The 23,564-nt window shown below is 45.6% G+C and overlaps 9 protein-coding genes across 9 annotated transcripts; 6 read left to right on the top strand and 3 right to left on the bottom strand.

Annotated features, from left to right (window-relative positions):
• Positions 1–362: 362 nt before the first annotated feature.
• Positions 363–4,312, top strand: SERLADRAFT_446061 (uncharacterized protein; the record flags this gene model as incomplete). The annotated part of the gene is made up of 18 exons (XM_007315060.1): positions 363–729; positions 793–1,105; positions 1,172–1,288; positions 1,342–1,412; positions 1,468–1,701; positions 1,762–1,886; positions 1,949–2,029; positions 2,085–2,143; positions 2,193–2,620; positions 2,678–2,705; positions 2,764–2,907; positions 2,960–2,994; positions 3,053–3,191; positions 3,247–3,428; positions 3,485–3,515; positions 3,567–3,742; positions 3,802–3,868; positions 3,922–4,312. 18 exons carry the CDS (start codon positions 623–625, stop codon positions 4,162–4,164), a joined length of 2,580 nt encoding a protein of 859 aa, XP_007315122.1.
• A 1,234-nt stretch (positions 4,313–5,546) lies between these two features.
• SERLADRAFT_446059 (uncharacterized protein) lies at positions 5,547–7,873 on the top strand (the record flags this gene model as incomplete). Its single annotated transcript, XM_007314768.1, has 10 exons — positions 5,547–5,762; positions 5,826–6,100; positions 6,153–6,434; positions 6,486–6,613; positions 6,662–6,834; positions 6,889–7,038; positions 7,095–7,203; positions 7,254–7,397; positions 7,450–7,672; positions 7,729–7,873. The coding sequence occupies 10 exons, from the start codon at positions 5,547–5,549 to the stop codon at positions 7,871–7,873; spliced, it is 1,845 nt and encodes a 614-aa protein (XP_007314830.1).
• A 1,378-nt stretch (positions 7,874–9,251) lies between these two features.
• On the top strand, positions 9,252–10,014 carry SERLADRAFT_459278 (uncharacterized protein; the record flags this gene model as incomplete). The annotated part of the gene is made up of 1 exon (XM_007314767.1): positions 9,252–10,014. One exon carries the CDS (start codon positions 9,625–9,627, stop codon positions 10,003–10,005), a length of 381 nt encoding a protein of 126 aa, XP_007314829.1.
• A 438-nt stretch (positions 10,015–10,452) lies between these two features.
• Positions 10,453–11,156, top strand: SERLADRAFT_446057 (uncharacterized protein; the record flags this gene model as incomplete). Its single annotated transcript, XM_007314766.1, has 4 exons — positions 10,453–10,588; positions 10,644–10,835; positions 10,898–10,922; positions 10,985–11,156. Coding segments are annotated over 4 exons (525 nt in total), but the record flags the coding sequence as incomplete, so codon positions are not given.
• A 2,136-nt stretch (positions 11,157–13,292) lies between these two features.
• Positions 13,293–14,247, top strand: SERLADRAFT_459276 (uncharacterized protein; the record flags this gene model as incomplete). The annotated part of the gene is made up of 2 exons (XM_007314765.1): positions 13,293–13,732; positions 13,761–14,247. 2 exons carry the CDS (start codon positions 13,376–13,378, stop codon positions 13,968–13,970), a joined length of 567 nt encoding a protein of 188 aa, XP_007314827.1.
• A 272-nt stretch (positions 14,248–14,519) lies between these two features.
• SERLADRAFT_406107 (uncharacterized protein) lies at positions 14,520–16,736 on the bottom strand (the record flags this gene model as incomplete). The annotated part of the gene is made up of 13 exons (XM_007314764.1): positions 14,520–14,610; positions 14,673–14,810; positions 14,864–14,992; positions 15,051–15,135; positions 15,194–15,216; positions 15,271–15,437; positions 15,561–15,562; positions 15,585–15,687; positions 15,737–15,852; positions 15,911–16,059; positions 16,110–16,298; positions 16,351–16,483; positions 16,535–16,736. 13 exons carry the CDS (start codon positions 16,734–16,736, stop codon positions 14,520–14,522), a joined length of 1,527 nt encoding a protein of 508 aa, XP_007314826.1.
• Positions 16,737–17,598: 862 nt separating this feature from the next.
• On the bottom strand, positions 17,599–19,989 carry SERLADRAFT_413459 (uncharacterized protein; the record flags this gene model as incomplete). The annotated part of the gene is made up of 11 exons (XM_007314763.1): positions 17,599–17,690; positions 17,848–17,933; positions 17,995–18,132; positions 18,182–18,310; positions 18,369–18,453; positions 18,510–18,532; positions 18,587–18,753; positions 19,050–19,174; positions 19,224–19,372; positions 19,609–19,741; positions 19,791–19,989. 11 exons carry the CDS (start codon positions 19,987–19,989, stop codon positions 17,599–17,601), a joined length of 1,326 nt encoding a protein of 441 aa, XP_007314825.1.
• Positions 19,990–21,791: 1,802 nt separating this feature from the next.
• Positions 21,792–23,146, top strand: SERLADRAFT_380552 (uncharacterized protein; the record flags this gene model as incomplete). Its single annotated transcript, XM_007314762.1, has 7 exons — positions 21,792–21,833; positions 21,886–21,919; positions 21,973–22,108; positions 22,167–22,456; positions 22,507–22,555; positions 22,622–22,687; positions 22,741–23,146. The coding sequence occupies 2 exons, from the start codon at positions 22,049–22,051 to the stop codon at positions 22,431–22,433; spliced, it is 327 nt and encodes a 108-aa protein (XP_007314824.1).
• A 58-nt stretch (positions 23,147–23,204) lies between these two features.
• Positions 23,205–23,463, bottom strand: SERLADRAFT_380550 (uncharacterized protein; the record flags this gene model as incomplete). The annotated part of the gene is made up of 1 exon (XM_007314761.1): positions 23,205–23,463. A coding segment is annotated over one exon (259 nt), but the record flags the coding sequence as incomplete, so codon positions are not given.
• Positions 23,464–23,564: the final 101 nt, after the last annotated feature.

Genomic DNA, 23,564 nt, shown 5'->3' with positions numbered 1-23,564 from the left:
GTCTTACTCAGTGCAGAGGAAATCCACTTGAAGGATATTGCCACTGCAGTTCCCACCATTGTTAAAAACAGGTGGTAAACAGGTATCAGCAGGACGGGCGATATGGCCGGTGTCCAGAAGGTAACGAGGTCATGTGTCGATGGAGTTTCTGTTTTCTCTCAGGTTACGAGAAAAAGGAAATATATATAGCACTGGTTAGTTAAGAAATATCGTAAGAAACCAGTCAATAACGGCAAATCCGGGAATCCAAGGAGGGTACGAACGAATGGCGCAGGTCAAGTGCCGAGGTGATGTTCTGTCTTCTTCTATCATCAAAGTCGCTGTGGAGCTATAAGCTTGTTTAGTGTTCTAGTGCAATCAGACATGAATATGGTCAAGAAAACACATTATAACATTATACCTTTGAATTCGGTTTGCAAGGGAAAGTCAATTGCAGCAGATATAATAGTGGAACGTGGTCACCTGATTTGGCATGGATGATGTTGATCGAAGAGGTGATCTAAGATGCCCGCATTCCGTTCCAAATGTATTACACGCAAATTTGCCCTCCCCAAATTCTTATAATAGGGCCTCCAAGTGGTGCAGTGGTCTTGCATAGTCCCATCGACATCCTTCTGTCAGAATGGTGTCTCTCAGGCTATCGTCGCTGCTGTTGCTCCTGCCCTATGTCTTGGCCTTGTCGTCCGAGTCCAGTTCCACACTTGCCTCGAGTCCCACAGCGACCTCATCGTCTGCATCTAGCTCCAGCAGTGCCAGTGCCGCGACGACTACCTCTAGTGCGTCGGCCAGCAGTGCCAGCACTAGCAGTTCTGTAGCCAGCAGCGCCAGTTCAAGTTCGAGCTCGGTTTCCTCAGCCACTTCCAGTTCTTCTGTAGCGACGACCTCGACCTCCGCAACTTCCTATTTGGCCACCGAGACCGGCCCTCTGACCCTTCCCATCTCCGAATATACCTTCAGCCCGTACCCGACGCCGACTCTTGCTCCGGATCCCCCGGTCTTCCCGGTCACTGACCCATTGTATCCTCCTCCAGTCAGTCCAGACCCACAAATCGTTCCCGACTTTGCACCATCATGGGCTACAGCATATGCAAAGGCGAAGGCTATGGTTCGTGTTTTCATATTTTCAGTGGCTGTATGCGTGCTATACTGACTCTTGTACTCGTAACTGTAGATTGCCGACTTCAGCGTAGAACAGAAAGTAAATATCTCGACAGGAGTTGGTTGGGAAGGTGGTTTATGTGTCGGTAACACACCTGCAGTAGGCGACTTCCCGGGTCTTTGTCTCCAGGTACATATCTACATTTATGTCTCATGTAAAGTATCTAATTTGGACCTTGGTAGGACTCACCGCTTGGTGTCCGTGATACAGACCTCGTCACCTCATTCCCACCTGGAATCACCACTGCTTCAACGTGGGTTAAAATCTCGTTATATGCTGCTATATGTATATGCTGATGTATCTTGTAGATGGAACCGTGCTTTAATGCGCTTACGAGGCTTGTCTATGGGACAGGAACACAAGGGCAAGGGTGTCAATGTTGCCCTTGGTCCTATGATGAATATGGGTCGCATTGCACAAGGTGGCCGTAACTGGGAAGGGTTTGGTGCAGACCCGTTCTTATCCGGCGAAGTGGCGTACGAAACCATCTTGGGTATGCAAGCCGGAGGCGTTCAGGCTACAGCAAAGCACTACATCAACAAGTTGAGTTGATACATTAGCGCGTTCCCGTTTCACACTCATGGTTTGTTGTCTGCTTGTAGCGAACAAGAATGGAAGCGTACTCAAGAGTCATCAAACGTTGACGACCGAACTGAGCACGAGATTTACTCCCATCCATTCATGCGTGCCGTCATGGCTGGTGTTTCATCTGTCATGTGCAGTTATAGTATGTGTTTTTCTCTGTATGAAGCGTGCTTGATTTGTCTCATTGAATGTTGTTTGCGTCAGACTTGATCAACGACACCTACGCCTGCAACAACAACAAAACCATTAATGACATGTTAAAGCGCGAATTTGGTTTTCAAGGATGTAGGTTGTACATTGTTTGATATTCGTACTGTTAATAATTTTCCTCATTATCCAGATGTTCAGTCGGACTGGTCTGCAACTATGGCAACTCTGTCTGCCGTCGCAGGATTGGATGTATGTTTGTGTCGTATCATTCCCAAATGATTACTGACGATAAGTAAAGATGACTATGCCCGGTGATATCGAATTTGGTTCTGGGACTTCTTACTTTGGTGGAAACCTCACTGCATTCGTCATGAATGACACCATCTCAATGTCCCGTCTCGACGACATGGCCACGCGCGTTGTTGCTGCATGGTACTATATGCACCAAGATGAAAATTACCCTCCTGTCACTCTTAATGCATTCAACGCATACGATCCAATTAATCAGGAAGTGAACGTGCAGAGCGACCACTACCAGGTCGTTCGAGAAATCGGGGCTGCAGGAACGGTTCTGTTGAAGAACGTAAATGGGGCTTTGCCTCTGGACAAGCCTAAAAGTCTTATTATGGTCGGAAGTGACGCGGCCCCACCGACCACTGGACCGAACGAGTATGTTGATCAAGGTGGTGATCCTTCCGGTATCCTTGCTATGGGCTGGGGTTCTGGGTGCGTCTATTTCCTTTTCGAATGGACAGGAGTATCTAATTAGCATAATATTGCCAGATCCGACAACTTTACCTACCTTATATCTGTATGTATGATTCCTACTCCCCCCTACATTATCATCTTATATATATCACTGCTTCTAGCCCTATGAAGCGATCCAACAGCGCGCCAGATTAGATCAAACTAGCGTCTTCTGGGACTTCGACGACTGGAACCTTGACCAAGCCGGAAACCTGGTCATTGATATGGAAGTGGCGATTGTCTTCGTCAATTCTGATTCGGGTGAAGTATGATAATTCTTTCGTGCTTTATAGACAATGTGTTTGACTGGGTTTTCAGGGTTACATCACAGTTGATGGTAATGCTGGTGACAGGTTAGCAAGCTGTTGTCCACTTGGCTGTGCTACCAATTCTGATGGTAATGCCTTACAGGAAGAATTTGACGGCGTGGCATCAAGGAGACCAACTGATCCTGGCTGTTGCCGCTCAGAACAATAACACTATAGTTGTGACCAACAGCGTTGGTCCCCTTATTCTGGAGCCTTGGGTGGAGCACCCTAATTTCACTGCTGTCAGTCCTAACTTTCGTTCCCTTTTTTTATGAAGTCTAGTTAAACTCCTCCTAGATTGTTTGGGCTAATCTCGGTGGTAACGAAGCGGGTAATGCCGTTATGGACATCTTGTATGGCAACTGGAATCCATCTGGAAAACTTCCTTATACCATTGCAAAGCGTCCCGAGGACTACCCCGCTCAGCTTGTGACTGGCGGTACTGCGGCGGATATTTTGTCTATCAATTACACTGAAGGGTGGGTCTTGCTGTCTGATTTGACGCTGTCAACCCATGTTAATCTTGGTCATTTAGCCTGTTCATTGATTATCGATGGTTTGACGCTGTGAGTCTCTATTATAGCCATGCTGTAGTTTTTCTAATAAATTTCGAGTAGCAAAATATCACTCCTCGCTACGAGTTTGGCTTCGGTCTCAGTTACACTACGTTCGAGTACTCTGACTTGGCTATAACCGCTGTCAACCCTCCAGACTATGCACAGATGGATTTAATCCAGAACTGGGAGAACGGAGGAGCTACTCCCATTGCAGAAGGCTCTACTACTGCTCTCTGGTGCGTTTTCAGCAAGTTTTATTTAGGAAACTTGAGTTGGCTCATAGAAAATATCATAGGCTCCATATACCTGCCTACAGAGTTACTTTCAACGTGCAGAACACTGGATCTGTATATGGGGGAGAGGTAGGTTGTAATGTAACCTCACTGAATTTTTCACTGACAAGTCTTGTCTGTAGATTCCTCAATTGTACATGCACTTCCCTGCATCATCCGGAGAGCCTCCAAACGTGCTCAAGGGTTTCACGAACGTCGAGGTTTCCCCAGGTCAAACTACCCCTGTGTCAATCACATTCTCTCGTCACGATCTGTCAGTTTGGGATGTTGTAGCACAAGGATGGCGTAAGCCGGAGGGAACCATAACCTTCTCCGTTGGCGCGAGTAGCAGGGATTTCAGGCTCAACGGGACTATTCCCGCTTGATAGCCCCTTTCCTCGTTCTATCACGTTCTTCGGAATATGAAGGACGCAATAGACTACAGTGCTTTGCTACGATAAAAGATAGACGCAGGACTTTGGACCATTTACGATCACGTAGCTTCAGGAAAAATGAAGGAGTGTTCCACGGTTTTTTATTCATGAACGAAAGTAATGCGTATGGTGCACTCTACATGGGCCCTTTAGGTGGAAGCCCGACTTTGCGCGTGAACTTCAATTGTCCTGCGTTGTTTCAATTTGATAAAAATAGGAGGTAAAATCTTTGTGGATGAATCATGGCCCCTTCATCGTGATAAGTCTTCAAGCGTTTTAGAGAGTTTGATGTATAGCATCCGTAGTGCGTGGCTTCCGGAAATATGGGGCGAAAACCATTCATGCAAAAGTCATCAGATGAGACACCAAGTCAACAATAACACGAACACGAAGACATCCGAACCGTCAGGTATATGTTCTATATTCGTCATTATCCACCTAGTCTCCGACTTGCTTGGTTGCCATAGTCGAAAATAGGACACTTCAACACAATGAGCAAATCAAGCAGGCATAAAAAAACACACATAACATACATAATATTCTCCGTCGGTCTTCCTTATCGTCCCACAATAGAGTGGTGATAGATATGCATATAGCTCACACCTGAGCAGGGGAATTGAAACATAGAAGACAGTATGATAACTACGAAAGATGACATGTTGAAGCTAGAGAAAGGTGTCAATCAATGAGCTCAGGGTATTATAATGAGCATTCACTTACATGAATACTCCGATGACATTTTCACCACAAGTCTCCGTGGACCACCGTGAATCCCAAATATGCCTCAGTGTCTTAAGATGTATTTTAAGGTGGTAACCTTGTCAGTTTTCATAGAGCGCTGACCGCCTTCACTGCGCAAATGACCGGTCAACCGATGGGGCTTCAGCCAGAGTGTCAAAAGACGGTGTGCGTTTGCCTTCAAGTTGTCGTTTGCGATAGTTCCACGTAGCTCCTTCCTGTGACGGCTGGACGCTTATAAAATGGACAAACTCACAGGAGAGTAATGGCCTAACATGGCATATCGCTCTACGCGCATCATGCGAATTGATAACAAGGCGCCTACGAACCGAAGAATTGACGACCCCCTTACTAAAGTATACAGTTCAAAAATAAGAGGCCATTTCTTCTGGAAGAAATACTGGATTTCCAGATGAAAGTTCGAGTCTTTATGCTCGAATCGTGGATGCTATATCTTCACTGCGGTGGACTGATGAGATGCTCGTCGTCGTTCGCTCTCAGGATCTTTTCTGCGTAATCGGCCGAATATTCGCATTTCAAAGTCCGAACGAGCAAGAAAAGGAGATCCTTTCTTATCTGATAAGAAAAAACATGCCATGTCCTCAGGTGTCTACAATCATCCCAACAGCCCAATTGATGGCGACGAGCACCCAGAATCAAACGGAGATGCACAAATTAATGAGGAACGCACGATTCGCATTCTGTATGCGACTGAAACCGGTACGGCTCAGGATACCGCTGACAAAATTGCGAGAGCGTGTCGGCGAATTCACTTCCAATGCCAGGTAACAAATATGAACGCATATCCTCCTGTAAGTGATTTATGTAACTTTTTATCTCAGATTAATAACGATTTCTCTCTAAAAATGATGTAGTCAGAGCTAATTTCGGAGCACCTCGTCATATTCGTAGTTGCGACGACGGGTTCTGGAATAGAGCCGCGATCGATGACACCTACGTGGAATATGCTTCTGCGTTATGATTTACCGGAAGATTTATTTGAAGATATCGATTTCTGCGTATTTGGCCTTGGGGACACAGCATATGAAAGATTCTGTTGGCCTGCGAAGAAGCTCTCCCGAAGAATGTTGAGCCTCGGAGCAAACGAAATATGTAGTCGAGGAGAAGGAGACGAGCAGCATCATTTTGGGTAAGCGTGAACTATCTATCAATTTACATTGCAGTTAACTCGTTTAAATCAGTGTAGATGGAGCGTTAGATCCTTGGATTGACCTGCTGCTCGATACCCTGTTGGATTTGTATCCTTTATCTCCCAGCACTCATACTCGTGAAGCGGATCAACTATATCTACCACGAGTTTCCATATGCGATGACCCTTCAGGGAAGAAATACGACTCAATAAAATCTCTGGAGTCAAATCCAGGGTACCACAACGCGACTGTCAAATGCAATCAGCGGATAACAGCGGATGACTGGTTTCAGGATGTAAGGCATTTAGAGTTTTCCTTCGAACGTGATATACAGTAAGGTATTTCAGTGCTGTAGCAGATCTACTTAACTGACTATTCAGCAAGGTATAAACCTGGAGATGTCGCAGTGATTCATCCTCAAGCATCTTCAGCTGATGTAGATGCCTTCCTCTTGTCGGTGGGGTGGTCAAATATCGCTGATGAGGCACTGCTGATACAGCATACAATGCTGGGTTAGTTATAAATGTTCTTTAGATTTTTCTCACTAACATATTGTGAAGATCAAACTTTTCCTCGTTCTGTACCAAATAGAACAACATTGAGGATTTTATTCACTAATTATCTAGACTTCAATGCAGTACCTCGCCGGTCTTTTTTTCAGTTGCTGCGACATTTTGCGACCGGCGAGTTAGAGAAAGAGAAACTCGATGATTTTGTTTCCACAGAGGGTGCAGTACGTCACTTATGGTGCTTGTTTAATGAAAAGACTGACACAAAAATACACAAGGATGATTTATACGACTATTGTTATCGTGTCAAGCGTACTATCTACGAAGTCCTATCCGAGTTTCGGTCTGTAGTGATCCCCAGAGATTACATATTCGATCTTTTCCCTCCCATGCGTCCGCGGCAGTTCTCTATTGCGAGCTCCATCCAGGTATGCAAGTAATGTGTATAACTTCCCATTTTTCCTTTCACATAATGAAACGACAGCAACATCCTCGAGAGATACATCTTTGTGCAGCTATTGTTCGATATAGAACCAAGCTCAAAATCCCACGTAAAGGAGTATGTTCGACTTTTCTTGCTGCACTCCGCCCAGGTATGTTCGATCATACTTCCAGGACTAGGTTTTATCATGTTCGACACTAGGTGATACTCTCTGCATTGGCATTGAAAAAGGGTTCATTAGCCTTCCTCAAGATGTATCTACACCAATGATTTGCGTCGGGCCTGGAACGGGCGTTGCTCCGATGCGCGCCGTGATTGAAGAGCGGATTCACACTGGCTCGACAGGTCAGCACAGCCTTCTATATTGCTTGAGCCCCGCTTACTCGTTATCATCCAGAGACCGTCTTATATTTTGGCTGTCGATCTGCTACAAAGGACCAGCATTATTTGAAAGAGTGGAAGGCATACGCAGAAAGCGGACAACTCACTTATCGTGTCGCATGCTCTCGTGATGGTCCTGAGGGTGTAAAACGAACTTACGTGCAGGATCTCATCTTTGAGGATGGCAAGCGCATATGGGAACTTGTGGGCGAAAAGCGGGGATGGATCGTAATTTCTGGGTGCGTTTCTAATTTCAATTCTTCCAATACAAATTTTCGACAAAATATATAACTAGATCGTCGAATAAGATGCCTGCAGCTGTCCGGGCAGCATTGAAGGAGATCATAAAAACACACGGGGGAAAAACAGAGGAGGCGACGGTCGAGATTTTGGCTGGGATGGAGCGGGAAGGGAGATTGATTGAGGAGTGCTGGAGCTGATATGGCGATAAAGAAAGGTAGTGTTCACGATAGGCTGGCTGCTGGCATGCCCTGGCACTGCCGCCCGAACCCGAACAATCTGTCGTATTTCCATATCGTCGGGATAAAGGGCGGATCTTTATATGTGCTCATTTTTAGCTATCCAGTTGCACATCATACTATCTATTTGTATGGTGTTACTTCCATGTTGGTTAAAGCACTGTGCGCGTACAATATTATCGAATATGTTCCGGCTTCTTGATTCTCGAAGGATTTTAGCTCAATTTGCATCAGGGCGTCGGACTGCCGCTGAGTTTGTAAAAGAGACTATGCCGTCTCGCCGTCCGACGCTGACTTTTGCTCTCATCGTCTACCACTAGTACTTACTTAGCGTGTCCTTAGCTAGAGCTCCTGGGTGCTGATGTTGTCAAGGTTTTGCCAAGATGCACCACAGGTTATATTTTCTGATGGTGTGGGTCTCATACTCCCTTTCTTTTTTGGCTGGTGCTCAGCTATCTTTCATTTCGTGGACATGAGGCCTGGGGCACGAGGTTCCTACGAGATCCTCAGTTCTTCTCATCCTTCGTTCCCAATTTACTCAAATACATTGCAGATATAGTGGCACATAATCGAATTCTCTCCCGCTCGGGCAGCTATATTTTTCAACGAGAGCGACGAACTGACTGTGGTGGATCGCGATAATAATGTAGAGCTGTTTGTCTCGTCTCCATTCAACCAACAAGTAGATCAATGCTTGCTGTATCCGGACGATGCGCATACCAGAGGAACTGATGTGAAGTTACCCACTGGGTTCCGGGCGGCTGTCACGTTAGGCCCGAAAGTCACCAAGGACAGGCTAGCACAAGGTTAGTTTTTCAATTCCTTACTCGCTGATTACACCTAATCATGGACCAGGTTGTATGCGAATGTGTAAGCTGGGGAACGGACATTCTCTCATGTTTTTCGCGCCTTTAGAAGTGGCCAGGGGAATCCGTGAAGCTGCCAAGAAGACATCCTCTGATGAACGGGTTGACACGCTAGACATACTCCGATGGGTAATGCTAGAGACGTGTACAGATATCCAGCAACGCGCTTCCCAGTGGGCTCAGCAAGGGGTTGACCATCAGGTCCGTGCAGCCGCCTGGTCTAAATTCTCCTCCCAAGACATTAGTTCTGAAGAACTAGCGTCTGCGTGGTTGCAACAGGAGGCTCAAACCCTGGAGGAAATGTATGGTTTAGATGCGTTGCATACTCACGCAGCCTTGAGAATACCAGAGATCCGTGCAAGGTGTTTGCAACTCGGTGTGTTATCTATCAGAGCGGCTGGAATGGAAGAGGAGCAAGAAAGAGAAGTCGTCCACGAGATTGGATGCGAGCGACAAATTGAAAGGCCTCCCAAGGCAACTGCAGCTCTGCATCGGGTCCATAAAGATGTGCAGCACTTTGTTCAAACTGGTATCATCCCAGTGGGATCGCGCGCTATCAAGCCTGCTTTCGCTACATTAGTGGGAACAAACATCGTGTTCCAGGGAAGCCTCGCATGGACACCTAATTTCCTAGCAACTGTAGACTTTGCGACCACCATTCAAAGTTACACATCTCAAAAGGCTCAAGATTACCTGCGGCCTACTCAGTGGATTCTCTCCTCCACTTTCCAGACCAGCTTGCTTCTCGTCATCGTGAGCCCCCACGAAGTGAACGTGTTGCTCCCTGGGATACGAAGAAGAAAGAAAGTACGCCTTCACATCTATACACCAAGAGTGACTCGATCGATGAAGCCATGTGATGATCTACAATTATACTGCATTCCTCCATTGCCAGCTATATGGACTGTACCCCCTGCGCTGACAACCCAGCTCAATCTATGGGCAGGTCAGCTCTACCTACCGAACTACGAGACGTACCGGCGACTTTGTGAATTCCTAGGCATACGCTCGAAAGAGACGAGAAGCGCTGTCACCCAGAGCGACGGGTTTATCAAGCCAGTAGACCGCCCTATAGATGTAAGATATTTCTCATCGTTCCACGAAAGTCCAGTACCTTCCCTCAAAGCTTTGATTGGTTTACGTCGGAAGGGAATGAGTTTCTTACCTACTCATATGGGGAAATTGTTACAAGGGAGGTTGCTAGATGAAAGCGACTTTGATGCCTGATGGACATACAGATGTCAATTGTACTTTACTCTAAATCCATAGGATCTCACGAGCATAACTTGAAGTTCTGCAGCTATCAGACTGTGATTCATTGGAACAATAAATCAAAGGATATATATACCGGTCATAACAGACATTCCTGATGCAAAACCTGCCAAAACAAGCCAGCGTTTGAGTCATCCTTGTGGTCTTTCAATCGGGTGTCACGAAAAAGTCGAGGATATATATAGGGTATACCGGCAGTTGCAGCATGTTCAACTGCTTGTAACCACGTTTCCTTGCTCTCTTCACCAGTGTATGCCATCTAAACTACATTGTTCATGCCCCATCGCAGAGGTATCGAGTTCCAATTCACTATAGGCCATTTCGTTTAAATTTCTGTCAAACAGTGATATGAGTATTGCGGAGTCCTCGCTTCCGGATGTCAGCGATATTGATGTCAGAGGCATGGTGGCGCGATCCCCCCTTGTTGACGCTCGCCATGGTAGATTCAACGAAGTCTATGGCCCTCAAATCAACAATGAAGTTCATTGTACTCAAACACATAACACGACAATCAACTATTCCTATTCTCAGGATAACGGTGAGATATATCTCCTTTTACTTCTACCAGAATGTAGTCTAATACAGCACAGTAGATAGTTCTGAATCAGCTACCTTGAAAGAACGCAAGGAACTCGAAAACTGGCTGTCCCCTCTGAATTTTCGGCAAACACAGAGCGAAGTTCGTGGGGTTTGGCGAGAGGGAACCGGAGGATGGGTGCTCAATGATGAGAGGTTCAAGCGATGGCAAAATGGAGACATGAAAACTCTTTGGTGTCCTGGGTTTCGTAAGTACACCGTTGCAATCACATTCAACATGACCCGTTTACTGATATGCAGAGTCATCTAGCTGGTGCTGGGAAGACTGTTCTTGCGTGAGTCTAGCAGCGAATAACTCGGATCTATCCTGATCAATCATCACGCTCATTTTGACCAGGTCATACATCATTAACCACCTCGAGAAGAACATAAAGGACAACGCTGCTGTGGTCTACATTTATTGCAGCTATAAAGACCCAAAACAAACAGCTTGTAACCTCGTTGCAAGCCTACTGAAACAGCTTGTACAAGATTTCCCCATTACGTTCCCGCGCATCAAAGAAGAATTCAAACGTCATCGAGAACAAGACTTCCGTCCGACTCTTTCTGAGTTTCGCGATACGTTAATCAAAGAAATCAAAGAATACTCCCAGGTCTTTATAGTAGTGGATGCCTTAGACGAGATTTCTGAGGATGATGATACTCGTTCTGAGATTCTGCGCTGTCTGCAATCTCTGGAAGGTAGTTTGTTGGTGACTTCTCGTGACATATCATCGATCAAGGCAGTCCTTCATAAAGCTCTTCGCATGGATATTCGTGCGCGTGCAGACGATGTACGCAGCTATATTACAGACCGCATTTGCTTACGGACACAATTGAACGAAATGTTGGGTGATGACGCCTTTAGAAGGGAAGTTATTGAGCGGCTGACAAAAGAGGGTCAAGGCATGTAAGTACTCAATAGAATTCTTCGTATTCTTGGCGTACACCAGAATTTAACGTGCCAGTCAAGGTTTCTGCTATCTCGTCTGCATGTTGATATACTAGCACACAAACTTACTCGTAATGAGGTTCGGCGTGCCCTTGAAAATCTCCCTAAGGAGGTGGGAGGTGCTTATGACGAAACCACGCAACGGATAGGTGAAGGTCGACATGGAGAACTAGCTAAGAAAGCCATCACGTTGATTGTTTTGGCTTTTCGACCGCTATTGTTCATGGAGCTCCAGGAAGCTCTAGCCTTTTCAACTGGTCTGCGTATAATCGGCACTGATGACCTGGTGGCTAAAACGGCCATAATGGATGCCAGTGCTGGTTTACTTGTTGATGATGGAGAGAAGGATGTATGTCGTTTGATCCGTAAGTAATTTGGTTCATGATCCAAATGTCACTGCTAAATCCGTTTGCGTCAGATTATTCTGCTCATGAATATTTCTTGAAACGTGGTGATTGGGTTTTCCCAGACAGCCACGCGCATATCACTAATATATGCCTCAACGCTCTCTCTAAGCCTTCACTGAAAGAAGTATATCCTGGGGGTATTTCTCGCAGTCAAGGGTTCATTGTTTACGCTCGACAACATTGGGGTCATCATGCGCAGTGTGTCGAGGAGGCAATTTCGATGGTGATCCGCGAATTTTTAGGTTGCGATGCGAACGTCGAGAATGCCCTGAAATACACATATGGCCAGACTCTCAACGGGGGTTCAGCATTGCATCTGTGTGCCTACTTCGGTCTTTATCAGACTATCAAATATTTGTTGGAGAAAGATAATGCTGTCGACGGAAGAGACAAGTGGAAAAGAACACCACTGTATATTGCCGCAGACAAAGGGCATGCCAAAGTGGTGAAGCTACTGCTTGATCGAGGTCATGACGTCAATTCGAGGAATGGTCGTGATGAAAACACACCACTTGGTATCGCAGCGAACAACGGGAGAATAGAGGTTGTGCTAGTGCTATTGGCAGAGCGAAACGTACTTGCCGATCCAAAAAATACGTCTGGTAATACGCCGCTTTTGAAAGCAGCTACAAATGGACATGTGGAGATCGTCAAGCTGCTGTTGGCGAGGGATGATGGAGTGGATGTGAATTCAAAGAACAAGTACGGTTTTACACCGCTCATGGGGGCAGTTTTCAAGGGACATGTGGAGATCGTCCGGCTGCTGTTGGTGAATGGAGTCAATGTGAACTTACAGGACGATGGCGGTTGGACGCCACTTTCGTCAGGAGCTAATAAGGGACATGTGGAGATCGTGAAGCTGCTGTTGGCGAGGAAAGGAGTGATTGTAAATTCAAAGAACAGTAATGGTTGGACGCCGCTCATGCTAGCAGCTCATAAGGGATATGCGGAGATCGTCAAGCTGCTGTTGGCGAAGAATGGAGTGGACGTGAACTCAGAGGACAACCGCGGTTGGACGCCACTTTCGTCAGCAGCTCATAATGGACATGTAGAGATCGTCAAGCTGCTATTGGCGGAGGATGAAGTGAATGTGAATTCAAAGGACGATTACCATTTTACACCCCTCATGCGAGCAGTTTTCGAGGGACACGTGAAGATCGTCCAGCTGCTGTTGGCGAAGGATAGAGTGGATGTAAATGCAAGGGACCATACTGATTGGACGCCACTCGTGCAAGCCGTTTTCGACGGACAGCTGGAGATTATCAAGCTATTGCTGGCTAGGGATGAAGTGGATGTGAACTTAAAGAACAATAATGGTTGGACGGCGTTCGGGCGAGCAGTTTTTGAAGGACAGCTGGAGGTCGTCAAGTTGCTGTTGGCAAGGGATGAAATGTATGTGAATTCAAAGAACGATTACGGTTTCACGCCGCTCTCGTCAGCAGTTAATAAGGGACATGTGGAGATCGTCAAGCTGGTGTTGGCAAGGGATGGAGTGGATGTGAACTCGGAGGATAATTGCGGTCGGACGCCACTTTCGTCAGCTGTTTATAAGGGACACATGGAGATCATCAAACTGCTGTTGGCCATTGACGACGTGGATGTCAACTCGCAGGACCAAGAAGGTTGGACACCACTTTCACGTGCAGTGCATCGAGAGAAGGCCGAAGTTGTTGAATTACTGCTTGCAAGAAGAGATGTTCACGTGAACTGGAAAAACAAGCAGGGGGAAACCCTTCTTTTTATAGCAGTAAAGAACGGATGCGAATCTCTTGTAGGACATCTACTCTCCAGACATGACATCGACACGAACTTGCCAAATGACGACGGAGACTCGCCGCTTCAATGTGCATTACGTTTGGGTCATGAGAGTCATGAGAGAATGGCCTCCTTACTTGCTGCACGGGATAGTGCTGCAATCGCTCAACCTAGCCCCTCAGAACCCATCTCTGCGGAACCGCTTCAACAAGCTCCTATGCAATCTTTAATCCCAGGAAAACGGAGTAGAGGAATAAAAGATACGGAAAGGGAACCGGATCAGTTAGGACTTGCCAGTGTGAAACGGATTCGCACTGACATGGATGATAGTATGTCCCAGTGACTGGTATAGTGCCACCTTTTTACTTTATCTCCAGCAATAATCTTCACCCAATTTAAAAATGTAGACTTCATTTTCAATATCTGTTTTATTTATCGTGGATGATCCATTATACCACCTTATATAGAATATGTACAGTCTACGCAGATCTATATATTCTATTTGGGGACTCACAAATCAGCAATATAATCAGTAACTCTGCAGTAACTTCAGCGTAGTTGTAAAACTATTGATCACTGACAATGCTTTCCTTTTTTTTCTTGCGAATTGTTAAACGTCATGAGCTCGCGAGTGCTGCACATAAAATCCGATGATTCATTCCGAACTAGGAGTAGAAGTACCGAAAGAATGTCTACTAAAAAACCGGTGGAACTCTGCTACATCATAGCATACCAGCATATCCACATCCTGAACCTGCCTGATTATACAGTGGCACATTTCATACACCACCTGCTTCATCTTCTTCCAGGATCAGTTGACGACAGCTCTCAGAACGAGGCTTGATGTCGCATTTGAACGGCCGTGGATGACTGGATCATACAGGGAATATAAATTAACCGGAGCAGGGGAACAAGAAGGCGATTAAAAGTACCTGACAGAAATACCAACGAAGGCTGCAGAGGGTCCTTTCCCGTTTTCGTCGGGCAAGGCTAATATATCAAAGGTGGCGGTGATACGCGAGGCTGTTAGAAAGAATTGCATGTCTGCAAATAATTTTCCTGGACATGCGCTAGAGATGATTATAATAAGCGACCATTCGAATGGAGATGTCATTCAGCGTACCGTCGTCCAAATCCGAACACAGGCCCCCGAGGATCATATCGCTCAGCGTCTTCTGCAGTCATCTCCATGAACCGTTCTGGACGGAACTTTTCTGGCTCGGGATATATTTCGGGGTCTTGCAGCATTCCCCTGTGATAGATTGGTGGCATAAATTCGACGTCGTACATGAGTGATCTGAAGTACGTACCGGACGTTTGCGATCACTGTAGTACCTTGAGGGATGAAATACCCGCGATACTCATCATCCTTGGTCATGAGTTTGTGTGGCAAAGCTGTGCGAAAATTCATGGTAAGTATGCAGCATGAGGGTGATAGTAGTAAATTGTATACCAAGCTGGGCAGGAGGGTTCCACCTATGAGAATGCTTTAGATATGTTGTAAAAATGACAAAAAGTAGTCCATCGTACCGGTGTACTTCCTTCATGATACAGTTTAGGTAAGGAAGTTCTGGCCTATCCTCAATGTTCGGGAGTCGAGAGGCACCAGTCACTTGATCGATTTCTTCCTGAGCCTTTTTGTAAATATCCGGGTACATCGTCATGGCCAGTATGAAGGTGTGCAACGTCGCAGCGATCTGAGAAATATAATTAGCTTAGTGACATGAGTAAATCCAGCTGAAAATTTACAGTATCGGATCCAGCTAAATTAGAAGTGCTCAGTTAGAGCATCTTCGTGAGCGTCCGAGAGTATGACTCACCGCTATAAAGAACCTGTGAAATACCTATCATGTCCTCTTCAGCTTCAGCAGGATCCATGCGACCGTGCGTCTTCTTTTGGTTCTCTAGTAACGATAAGGTGAAACATGGTTGGCAAGTTCCAAGGCTCTGTAGGTGCTTTAAGCTACAAGTCGATGTGAGCCGCGAAAGGATATACCTTCTTCTTTTTGACCATCTCGAAGGGTGTTTCCATCATTGCACGAACGAGTTTGCGGACTACAGCAGCTCGCCGTTTAAAACCAGCGCCAGGCATCCATTTTGGTAGATACTTCACTGAAGTGACGGTTAACACCTATATAAAATATACGTCCAGTTGGTGAGCCAGACTCACAAACAGGAATGAGGTCCACAATCTCTGATCCTGCGGAACCATAATCGATAGATGCATTTAATGCGTCGTCTGCTAGCTTGACATATTGATCGTCTATAGATTCAACGGTGTGACCATATGTGATTTGCATTATCGTGCCCGCCGCAAATCTACATATTTGTGAAAAACTACTCGGCTGAAGAAAAGGCGTGCGTCTCACCTTCTGATATGTGTCGCAAATAACTCGGGCCTTGTCAAAAACCCATTGAGGAGGTGATGTATTTCTTGCGTTACAAGTGGACGGAATGATTCTACCATGGAGCGATTGAAGTGATCTTGTATGAGACGTCGATGCCTCCTAAAAGGTTCACCATAGGGCATTAGAGATAAGACTGTCTCCATTCCCAACCTGTGTAAAGAACATAAACAACCAAAGCGGACGAAAGGGACGAGAAACTTACAGTTCGCCAAATGCGACCTGTCGTGGCCTATCAGAATAAATCGAACCCCTCTTCTCCAGTAGGTCATTGGCTGCTCGTATAGAGTTCAGCACCAATACACCTCGCCCAAATATCTGTGCGTAGATGATATCGCCTACGAACAGTGAGCTGATGTCGACACTGGCACAGACGTGACAACACATACCGAACTCCTTTCCCCACTCACGGAAAACCTCTGGCTGGTTACCTTTGGGAAATTGACGGAGGTTGCCAATGATGGGGTCTGGTCGTGGGCCTGGAGGAAGCTTGTATCGGCGAGAAAAATAGGAGCGCCATATGCAATAGGTAGAAAAAACTACAAGACTTCCCGTGACGCTGTATGGCAAGGATAGTAGATAGTTCGCCATGTTAATGAATACTGGTGAATGTAAAGATACTGATAACACCTCACCTGAGATCATTGGGTTTTATATTGCTGCTTCCTAGTCATATCCCATACTCTCCTTGGGTGACGAACGGATCCGAGTCTGAATGACTGCCTGTGAAGCTTAAGCCCGGCATTGGCGGGATAGAAGACAGAGTAGCGGTTCCCGGCTGCTTCGTTGACCCCTCACTGACTCAGAAATTTCTAGGAAGAGTCTTCTGCGGTTCCGAGTGACCTATAGCTATTTTTTTGTGTGTTATAACATACAGTCCTTGAAACATGGTAACGATAACGGCACTCACTGAGTTTGAGCCATGTTGTATATACACTGGCAGAAGGCGCATGTACAACATCTTGCGGTATGAGTCAAAACGGAACATTATGTCATCAAACCATCGAACCTCTTCTATCTCTCGATACTATTCACCCATTCCAACAGGAATCGCATCAACGCGCCAAATGCTCAGCGCTCAGTGAAACAGCGTCTAGCTTCACATGTTTCTGCAGATTTCCGACATATGCGCGATATGGCACATGTGTGGAGGTATACATAAACCTTGGAGTATTGTTCATATCCTCTTCCCTACTGTGACGATCGTCTTCGAGGACGTCAGAAAATAAAAGTTTGTGAGGGTACGAAAAGGCAGAGATACATGTGAGTCAAGCTCGCGGCGTACTTGAGAAATGGCGTAGAGAACATGTTGAGCATCATAAAACCACTGAATAGTCTGTGCAGTAACCTGTCTCCAGCATTCTACCCGTTGGCTTTCACTACCCACCCACTCTTTCAGCTCATATTTGTTTTTTCTTATGGCTATCATACGATAACAGGTGTTCACTTGTAATTAAAACAGCTCAATTCTAGTTTGGTTCCTCGTGTTCTTCCAGAGGAACCATATATGCCTGTTAAACTCGTACACCTGACTCGGATTTGAGACTAGCTATGCGCACATAAAATGGTTCATTCTGAGCTTTAGATAGAAATATCGAAAGAGTATCTACCAAAAACACCGGTGGAACTCTGCTACATCATAGCATACCAGCATATCCACATCCTGAACCTGCCTGATATTACAGTGGCATATTTCACACACTACCTGCTTGACTATCTTCTTCCAAAATCAGTTGACGACAGTTCTCAGAACGAGGCTTGATGTCGCATTTGAACGGCCGTGGATGACTGAATCATACAAGGAATATAGATTAACCGGAGCAGGGGAGCAAAGACGCGATCAAAGTACCTGACAATAGTACCATTGAAGGCTGCAGAGGGTCCTTTTCCGTGTTCGTCCGGCAAGGCTAATATATCAAAGGTGGCGGTGATACGCGAGGCTGCAAGGAAGAATTGCATGCCTGCAAACAATTTTCCTGGACATACACTAGAGATGACTTCAATTAATGGTCATTCGAATGGAGATGACATCGTACCGTCGTCCAAATCCGAATACAGGCCCCCGAGGATCATAGCGCTCAGCGTCTTCTGCGGTCATCTCCATGAACCGTTCTGGACGGAACTTTTCTGGCTCGGGATATATTTCGGGATCTTGCAACATTCCCCTGTGATCAATTTACGCCATAAATGTGACGTCGTACATGAATGGGCTGAAGTACGTACCGGACGTTTGCGATCACTGTAGTACCTTGAGGGATGAAATACCCGCGATACTCATCATCCTTGGTCATGAGTTTGTGCGGCAAAGCTAAAAAACCTCATGATAAGTATACAACATGAGGGTGATAGTAGTAAATTGCATACCAAGCTGGACAGGAGGGTTCCACCTATGAGAATGTTTTAGATATGTTGTAAAAATGACAAAAAGTAGTCCATCGTACCGGTGTACTTCCTTCATGATACAGTTTAGGTAAGGAAGTTCTGGCCTATCCTCAATGTTCGGGAGTCGAGAGGCACCAGTCACTTGATCGATTTCATCCTGGGCCTTCTTGTAAATGTCTGGGTGCATAGCCATGGCCAGTATGAAGGTATGCAAAGTCACAGCGACCTGAAAAATAATCAACCTGGTGACATGAGTAAAACCAGCTGATTTTTTACAGTATCGGACCCAGCTAAGTTATAAGTATTAGTTAGAGTTTCTTCCTGAGATTTCGCGAGTATAGCTCACCGCTATAAAGAACCTGTGAAATGCCTATCATGTCCTCTTCAGCTTCAGCAGGATCCATGTGACCGTGCGTCTTCTTTTGATTCTCTAGCAAGGATAAGGTGAAACATGGTTGGCAAGTTCCAAGGCTCTGTAGGTGCTTTAAGCCAGAAGTTGATACGAGCTGTGAAAGGAAATACCTTTTTCTTTTTGACCATCTCGAAGGGTGTTTGCATCATAGCACGAACGAGTTTGCGGACCACAGCAGCTCGTCGTTTGAAACCAGCGCCAGGCATCCACTCTGGCAAATATTTCACTGAAGTGACTATTAACACCTGTATAAAATTTACGCCCAGTTGGTGAGCCAGACTCACAAACAGGAATGAGGTCCACAATCTCTGATCCTGCAGAACCATAATTGAGAGCTGCATCCAATACGTCGTCTGCTAGCTTGATATATTGATCATCTATAGATTCAACGGCGTGACCATATGTGATTTGCATTATCGTGCCCGCCGCAAATCTACATATTCGTGAAAAATCACTCGGCTGAAGAAAAAGCGTGCGTCTCACCTTCTTATATGGTTTGCGAATAACTCAGGCCTTGTCAGAAGCCCGTTGAGGAGGTTGTGCACTTCTTGTGTCGTAAGTGGACGGAACGAAAGGTTCACCATAGGGCATTAGAGACAAGACTTTCTCCATTCCCAACCTGTGTAAAGACAATGAGCCACCAAAGCGGACGAAATGGACGAAACTTACAGTTCGCCAAAAGCGACCTGTCGTGGCCTATCAGAATAAATCGAGCCCCTCTTCTCCAGTAGGTCATTGACTGCTCGTATAGAGTTCAGCACCAATACACCCCGCCCAAATATCTGTACGTAGACGACATCCCCTACGAACAGTGAGCTGATGTCGACCCTGGCACAGACGTGACAACATACCGAACTCCTTGCCCCACTCACTGAAAACCTCTGGCTGGTTACCTTTAGGAAATTGACGGAGGTTTCCAATGATGGGGTCTGGTCGTGGGCCTGGAGGAAGCTTGTATCGGCGAGAAGAGTAGGAGCGCCATATGTAATAGGCAGAAAAAACTACCAAACTTCCCGTGACGGTATATGGCAAGGATAGATAGTTCGCCATGCTAATGAAAACTGATGAATGTAAAGATACTGGTAACACCTCATCTGAGACTATATAGATGCTTCCTAGTCATATCGCAAATTCTTCTTGCGTGACCAACGGCCCCAAGTCTGAATTAAGTCTGAATTAAAGAATAGTAATAGGACTGTCTGTTCCGCACGTTTGGCTAGCCTGTGGAGCGGTTTTCGGCTGCCTCGTTGACTCCTCACTAGGCCTCACTAGTCCTCACTGACTCGGGGGTTTGAATAGTCCTCTGCGGCTCCGACTGACCTATAGCTATTTTGCATGTTATAACATAAAGTCCTTTAAACATGAGAACGATAACGACAGCTCACACTGAGCTTGAGCTTGAGCGAGCTTGTCACGCAACGCAAAGTCATATCAGTAATTTGGTCTGACCGGGGAGACTACCTAGCAATATACCTTGTCCTCAACGCCCTAGTAATCATCCACCTCTCTCGCGACAGTGGATGGGGAGGAGCCTGGGGTTACTTAGTCCTCCTCTCGAAACAGAGGTGTGGAGGAGCCTGATCTATCCTCAATCTGTACAGCTTCAAAGCCGCGTAGAAAACCGAGATGCAGTGGAGCTACCAATTCCATTATCAACTCCCCACCCCATTCTCGTTCGGAACTTGTTAATTCAGCGGCGGAAGTCTCTTCCCGTGCGGAATAAAGATGTCTCCTTTCCTCCCAATCTGCTACTAGATATCATGCGCGGGGATCAAAAATTGCTTGCCTTGGAGTATGTGGGCTGCCAAGTTCTATTGTTTTGAAATTTCCCCTATTCTTGTTCGGTACCAAATTCAGCGGTGGACGTCTTTCGCGTGCAAGTACAAGCAATAAGTGATTAGATGGGTAGGTTGTAACCTCTAGATACCATCACCCACTAAAATGGAAAAGGTGGGCTGACCCATCGAGATTACAGTTGAGTCTTGTGAGGTAGAAGTGGTATACACACTGAACTTATTTGGTATCAAGATCTCAAGGTTCCAAACGAGGGTGAGTTGGTAGTGTAGGAGTATCATATCATGATGTTGCAGTCGTAATGCTGCAACAAGAACTTGAAGCTCACCAACAAACCGTGAGAAACAAACACTACATTAAACCCTCAGTTCATCACGATTGCACATTGAACTGAGACTTTTACTTGCTTACAGTCATTGAAATTCGTAACCTCTTTCAGGTAGTAATCATGATGCACATGCAGCATTTACGTGACAGTAGACATCGGATGGTATTGTGTAACCACACTAATCGATCCGGTATACCCTGGTTATCGTGACTCGCCGCTGGTTTTGGTACTGTAACATCCTCGGCTTAGCATCTTGTACCATAATGATAGTACCTCTCTTCTCCGCAGCCAGCGACTAACCATCTACCAGCTATAGGAGTACTGTAGGGCACAAGCTCCAAGCGTCGAAGCATGTTTGGCTGCCTCGTTTCAATTCTATGCCATATCAAACTGACTTCATCTTGGATTTGAATTAAACAAGCAAGGTGGTACGTTAACAAGTACTTTTGTCATATTACAGCAAACCCCATTTTATCTTCTAGATTCCTCTGGTTGTTTGTGAACTGCTTTCCTAACCGATTAACAATGGTTCTTCCATTCAATGAACACGCTTTGGGTTCAGCACTTTTCAGAGAGCGTCTGTCTATTTGAGTATATAAGGAGTAAGATGCTACACTGGCTGGTGCATTCTCAATACTTCTCCTACTAGTATCCTGAGGACCTGAGTGGCAAACAAACCTTTACCATGCCTAACTACGCCAAAGCTACGCACTCTTCTCGTTTCCAATGCGCTATTGATGACCTCCAGGGCTTCTACGATGACCCTAAGACTGGTGTTTCGAAAGGAGATACCGACAAAATCCTTCCCTTTATCCGTGTCAGTGAAAAACTCCATGGCATACCTGCAGATAAAGAACAGTTTGTCTACATCAATAATTCTCTTGAACATGTTTGGCTGACTTAGTGATCAGAGATCTTGTTGCGCGTCTTATTGAAGCGAATCAAGATATCTATGACAAGCTGTTGAATAACAAATTCTATCAATCTATGAAGGTCGCTAGTGCTGATGACAAGATGGTCACAATAGGCTTCCTGTGGTATATGATTGTGCGTTTTTCCTTATCATCTCCAGCTTCATTCTAGTCATGGCGATCCTTTGATACAGCAAGATTTCAAGTACTGCGCAAATTTGATGCTATTTGACACCGAACGGTCGAAAAAAGCTACCACATCCGCAATATATGAAGAACTTGCTGCCAAAATTGGACGCGATGCAGGATATGCGGTTGATATGCTTAAAACCTGTACCGATCCCTCAACATTGAACATTCCTGACTGGGTTGTTCTTGGAGCTGGATCTGAAGACGCAGTCACGAATTATTCCAGCTTCCAGGTCAATACAGCCAAATGTATAACTGGATCAGTGGGTTAACAGCGATGATTCCCTGTATTCAAGTACGTAGGTAAAATTTACAGACTGACAAGGTTCTTATATTACTTTATAGTCGTATTACGCTATAGCGGAAAAGTTGAAAGGAGAAATTGTCCACCAAGGTAGTACCTACTAATTTGACATTGAACACCAGATGAGCCACCTCTGATAGTATTTGTGATCCTCAGACATACTTTGGTATAAAAACTGGGTTTTAGAAAATGCAAATGACTCTTCAGCCAAAAAGCAAATCGGTGAGTATTTCGATTTTTATGTTTCACAGTCGTATAACCGTTGGCATCATCAGCGTTTTTTATACCCCACTATAATCAGTGGAAGAACGACTTCGATAAGCTTTCTGGTGTTTTTAGAGAAGGGTGCGAGCACGAGATCGCTTTGTGGGAAGTAGCAGAGTTGCACCTACTCGCAAAGACCTTCGAAGCACAACTGGCACCTACCAGTGCTAGTCACTAGTAACGCAATGTGAAAGCCAGGTTCCCAGGTCGTCACCTGTGGATTGCTCGATCATTGTTCAATCCAAGGATAGGTGCAGGAAGACTCGACAGGGATGAAACTGTAACCGCAGAAATAGTTGCTTTGAATGGAGAGAATGTGTCTGCTTTACTTGTACTTGTATATCAACAATTTCTTGCGCAGATAGTGTCTCATGTATATCGTGTCAGCTGTATATTATAAACTATTGAGTCTGGTGGCATATTTTCGATATATTAAGTGAGTACAGTCAAACTACAATAAATCCTTTCTCCATACCCTCCTCAACCTGTTCCACTTTGACTGCATCTGTCTCGCACATCTGGATCGAGTCTGGCATGATCGACTTTAGCTCACCGCTCGTTGGGGATGATACGTCTTCAGAGGGATCACATGAAGTATCCACCACCGTTACATCATCGTCATCTTCACCGACCTGCACGTTTTCTGTCTGCAGATCTTGAGATCCATCCATGTCACTGTAGTTGTCGGATGTGGTATCTTGCCTCCCAACTTCGGTGGGATATTCAGGTATCATCCTATGACTCTCGTCGTCTCCATCAACAACCACGAGTCCCACACTATCGCTGGCTTCTGTGGTATTTGCACCCTCGACGTCCATACTTGGCTCCTCTTCAA

This window comes from Serpula lacrymans, assembly GCF_000218685.1.
Source record: "Serpula lacrymans var. lacrymans S7.9 unplaced genomic scaffold SERLAscaffold_3, whole genome shotgun sequence".
NCBI lineage: Eukaryota > Fungi > Basidiomycota > Agaricomycetes > Boletales > Serpulaceae > Serpula > Serpula lacrymans.
Note: the sequence above shows the minus strand (reverse complement) of the source record. Positions and strands in the feature narration are given on the sequence as shown.